This window comes from Quercus lobata, chromosome 12 (genome assembly GCF_001633185.2).
Source record: "Quercus lobata isolate SW786 chromosome 12, ValleyOak3.0 Primary Assembly, whole genome shotgun sequence".
Taxonomy (NCBI): Eukaryota; Viridiplantae; Streptophyta; class Magnoliopsida; order Fagales; family Fagaceae; genus Quercus; species Quercus lobata.
This window is the reverse complement of record NC_044915.1, coordinates 5532208-5537559: the sequence shown is the minus strand read 5'-3', so window position 1 is coordinate 5537559 and position 5352 is coordinate 5532208. Positions and strand designations below refer to the sequence as shown.

The window sequence follows — 5352 nt, the reverse complement described above, 5'->3', positions numbered from 1 at the left end:
ATTGTGTATTTCACTATAGACACACATTAATATATTAAGTTTATAAAGTAAATTGACTGAAACCAATCTTGATTCCTGTTGTATCTAGATTCATCTCACTTCCAAAAAGTGTGCACCACTTCTAGCCCAAGTGTGCACCACTTCTTTTGCACTCACAGGTTATCTAGATATATCAACCTGTGTCTTACACTCTTACTTCCAAAAACCATTTTTCTAGGCTTGTGTATTTCACAGTTTCAAGCCTAGATAACCATTTTTCCTTTTAGAAGATGAGAAAGTGTGCACCACTCTTCTTGGGCTAGAAGAATATTCTCTGCTAGATTCCTGTTTGGAATGAAGGCCACTCGAGTTTCATTTTCATCTATCATTCTTTCTAGTAGTGGTCTAATTCTAGCAACTACAATTCTAGATATGACCTTATAGCAGAAGTTACAAAGGCTTATTGGCCTGAACTGGCCAAACTTGCAAGCCCCCTGAACTTTAGGGATTAATGTAATAAATGTCTGGTTGTGCTCTTTCAGTAGCCACCCCTAAATTGCCTCCACCAATTGATGTCCCACTATCTGCTAATATTTTCCAAAGAAAAGGCCAGGCATTCCATTTTTTTTTTTTTTTCGTAGTAGGAGCCCAGATTAAGTCTTCATTCTCTTCCTCCAATATACAAGGCTCAATAAGGTTCTCAAGATTATCAGGAAAGGAAGGGTTAGATGAGTGTACAATCTCCCTCTTTTAACCACAATTCATGTGAATTTTGTTTCCATTTGAGCTCTTTCCTAATCTATCATTCTTCCTATTCCAAGGCTAGGCTTTCCTCTCACTGTTTTAAAAACGGACTGGACCGGCCGGTCCGACCGGTTCAATCGGAATCGGAGTCAATCCAGTCCAGTTAAAAGTTCAAAACCGGTCAACAACCGGAAAACCGGCCAAAAACCAGGGTTGAACCGGAAATAAAAAACGGTTCTATATCCGGTTCGGTTTTTAAAACCATGTTTCCTCTTTCTCTAGGCTCTCACAAGAGGTGATACTATTGTAATCACCCACCAATAACCAAGGTCGGTCAAAGGCTGAGATGATCTCTATCATTAAGCTCAAAAAACAGTCTCTATTGGCATCTTGAGTAATAACATCCAAACTTCAGTCGAAGGTTCCGAGTACACAAGACATACTATAACATTTTTATTGTTGAAAATCACTTCAAGTTCAAGTTCTACCCAATGTTTCCAAAATAAATCAAGATCCCAGAATCATCCTATAGCTTCTACACAGAAACTACCCTATAATTTTAGTTTATTTTTTAGTTTCTCCATCTTCAGCATAATGACTTTTGTTTCAAAGATAAACTCTTTGTGCACAACTAAAAATGCACAAAGTGGCTGCATTATCTGGTTAGCCACATAACCAATAGGTATAACCAAACGAAGTGAATTTGGTCTTTCACTTCTTGCCGCCCTAAGCTGCAACTGTTGCTTCACAGTTAGTAGTTGCTGCTTTAGCAATTTTTTCTAGGGTGGTCACTAAAAAACCTTAAATGAAGAGATAACTTAAATTAAATATATCAACATCACCAAAAAAAAAAAAAAAAAAACATAAGAGAAAAAGAAAATATTGATTGATAAGATATAAAATAAGAACTGAGAATGCTGAAATGAGAGTAATAAAGTGAGAGTCTAAAATGATAATAGAAAAAGAGTGAGAGAAAGAAAAATATGATACTTGCTACAATTGCAAGCTAAGTCTCTAAAGAGAGCAAAATTGTTGCGATTACAAAGCCAAAAAAAGCATGGGTTAATAATTGTTGTTATTTAAGTTTTTTTTTGTTTTTTTATTTAAGGGGTTAATGATTATATTTGGAGGGCCATAATTATTTTTGGGGTAAATCTACATTCACAACATTTTTACAACAAGTTTTATGTAACATGCTAAAGGCCTTGTAGCTGAATTGGTACCTCCTCATGCATAAAGTGTTTGGAGAACTAGGGGGAAAGGGTTCGAGCTGTGGGTTAGCAGCATATTGTAATAATCTCTCCAAAAAAAAATTCTTATGTAACAAGTTGTTATTAATGGGTAAAAAAGTGATATCAGATATTAGGCCCAATTTAGTAACATCTTACCACATATGATTTATTATATAATTATTGTAAGAATATTGTGAATGTTACATTAGTCTTTTTTTCTTTTTTCTTTTTTTAACCCAAATTCTTGTAATTATCAAATTAGAATGTTAAACATTTGTTTCGGATGTTCAAAATAGGTTAATTTAGTGTATAATTATTGCGTTAACATATGTCCGTCATAATGCTTAAGTGGTTAACGGAGAAAAATGGCAAAATTTGGTTGCGGTGGCATCAATTTTGAAATTAAAAAATTAAAACTTGTTGTTGGCTCATTAAAAAAAAAAATGGATACAGGATCTTCAACAGTATAAATCAATAGTAATTTTGAGTTTGATTTGGGAATACTTTTTTTTTTTTTTTTTCCTAATGAATCAGTTTATCTTTGATAAAATAATAAAACTATAAAAATAATAACCTCAGGAGATTCAAATGTTGAATAGACGGTAGCTTTTGGAGAAACAGAGCAGCAGAGTGAGGAGAAATGGAAAGCATTCCTCGTTGAGCGAAACTCAATCGCGTCTGCCTCGTTTCAGTTTCGGACCAAAAACCTTAAAATATACTCGCTTTACTATTAAGGTAAGTCATTATAATTGTCTTCTTCAACTATAATCACACTCTTGTTTTCTTTCTTTTTTTTTACACTTCAAATTCAAATCCATGTCCTTCTTTAGAAAAGGTTCACTACGTTTTCCGGGTTTATTGTTTGTGTTTGCCAATGAGCTCAGGCTCAAATGGGTCTTCTTTATGACCAACAATACAAAATTCATTCCTTTCTTTTTGGTAAATAGTGGGGGAACCCCAATCGTGTGAAGGTCTCTGTGGAAACGCAAATACTTGTCACGGTCTTATTTTCCTCAAAGCTGGTCCCAAGAAAGTGGCTTTGTATCATGTAGATGACAGTACTGTCTATGATTAGCTTCAACTTGAATCCATTATTTTGCAACTTGTGATGAGGTGTTCTCATTAGTAGTTCCTCAATAATATGGAGATGGAAAAAGGAATCCATCTGTCAGTTGCAAGTAGCTGCCTTTCTTGAGTATAAGAGTTTTTTCTTTTGGTGGGGTGGGATGTTTTTATTTTTTGGGTCCCGTGTCCAATTGCGCTCAACTCGTTGAGATAATGACACATGTTTACTTTTGGACATGTGTCACCATCGTAACGGGTCCAATGCAGTACATGCACTAGACCTAAGCCTTACCCTTTCTTTTTTGGCTTGGGAAGGGAGGAGGGTGTTGTTGCATGAACTGTGATAATGCACTTAAAATTGTACTCTTGCAGGTGCAAGTATGTGTAGCTTGAAAATGTGCATATGTGATCAATTCAATTTCAAATATATAGGGTTATAATGAGCCGAGCTATTTATAAATAAGTGAGGCTCAGTTTGATGACAATCTTATTTTTGTCCGTTCATTTAGTGATCAACCTAAGCTTAGGCTCACTTTTGTGCTTGATTCTTAAACAAGTCAACCTCATACATTATTATATTATTCGTGAACTAGCCTATAAGCATGAAGTTTGTCTATGTATGAGTGTATGTACATGCTTATGTAGAATTCATACTGCATTGTCTAAATTTGTAGATAATATCATAAGATATAAAATCTTTTAATTCATTGATAATGTATATAGTTGATTTCATCGTTAAGAAAAATATTTAACTTGTAACCATTCAACGTAGGTTAGTTGAAATTTATAAGATCATAAATGAAAATTAGTCTATCTAATTAATTCAAACAATAAAGTCATAACTTTAATCTAGTAACTAATAATTAAAACAGATTTCTGAAAGGATAAAAAAGAAAATATAGCCTTGATATTTTTATGAAGAAAGAATAATGTGATTAAGAATCTCATGAATAAGTTTGAGCTTGTTTTACAAAAAAAGGAAAAAAAAAAAAAAATCAAGATTGAACATGTGCTTGAACTTGGTCATGAGCCTGAGATTGGCACACATACGAAGTACGAACATGAACTGTTTATCCTTGGCTTGGCTTGACTCACTTACAGCTCTACTTATACATTTAAAATCTTAAGCTATCCCAAACTATTTATATGGGCAAATAGCTTTTTGAGCTTATACATCCATATAACTTTGCACCTATGGCTCCTCCTAGAGCAACTATGTTTCAGTTTCATATATTTTGGTTAGAGATGCTTTCAGCATACTGACTCTACAACATTTGGTTTCCCCTTACTTTTTATTGTTGTTGTGAAGAGTGTTTATTCTCCATGGAGCAATGAAATGGAACAATCAATAATTGCTTTCATGCATTATTAATGAACTTTTAATTCACACATGTACCCCTGAGCACACACACACACATGCACAAGTCTTGTTGCTCTTTATTTTCAATTGATTTGTGCATGTATCTCTTGATAAAGTGTAAACCTTTTCAGATTTTGGCTCTACTTTCTTACGAATCTTTGTAAAGCATTTCTTGTTAATTACTTTTGCAAAGGTATTATGAATTCTAGTCAAAGGTTTGTTACAAGTTGATTTGCTTGTGGGCTCTATGTTGCTTGTTGGCACCCCTTGAATAGGTTATGTCATCCTCAGAACCTGTAAGTGAAGAAACGGAGCCAATGCACGTCAATGCTGCTCCCAGGAAGCCACAGATTCTACTTGCTGCTAGTGGAAGTGTTGCTGGGATAAAGTTTGGAAATCTCTGCCATTGTTTTTCAGAATGGGCAGAGGTAAGAGCAGTTGCCACAACAGCGTCTTTACATTTCATAGATAGGGCATCTCTTCCTAAAGATGTAGTTCTTTATACGGATGATGATGAATGGTCTAGTTGGAAGAAAATTGGTGATAATGTGCTTCACATTGAGCTACGCCGATGGGCTGATATTATGGTCATTGCTCCATTGTCAGCCAACACACTTGGCAAGGTAATACGCTTGAGAAATTTCAGAAAAATTGTTACCAAAATGGTTACAAGACTAAAAATTGAAGTTAACCAGCTCTTCTGTTATTATGCTAATATTCACAACTGAGGGAGCCTCGCAAAGAGGTGACTTAAAAGGGTGCATGGTGAGTGACCAAACTGGTTGGTCGACCAATCCCATCCCCCAACTGTGAGGCCAACCTAAGCTATGGGTTGCCTAAGAATTCTCTCCATGGTGAATGATGAAGGATAGCTTGCTAGTATTAGTTGAAGGAGAGGTGAGTATCAGCTTGGGTCAGGGTTACTAAAGTTGTGCTTATGAAGATAGTAGTTTTTAAATGGAATATTGGAGA

General features: G+C 35.0%; 1 protein-coding gene across 1 annotated transcript; it reads left to right on the top strand.

The window, feature by feature from the left end:
* Window positions 1–4658: 4658 nt before the first annotated feature.
* LOC115970129 (phosphopantothenoylcysteine decarboxylase-like) lies at window positions 4659–5108 on the top strand. The gene has a single exon (XM_031089799.1). The coding sequence runs from the start codon at window positions 4659–4661 to the stop codon at window positions 5106–5108; it is 450 nt and encodes a 149-aa protein (XP_030945659.1).
* The last annotated feature ends 244 nt before the right edge of the window (window positions 5109–5352 follow it).

Coding starts and splice junctions, on each gene's coding strand:
- LOC115970129 (XM_031089799.1), top strand. CDS start 4,659: ATGTCATCCTCAGAACCTGTAAGTGAAGAAACGGAGCCAATGCACGTC.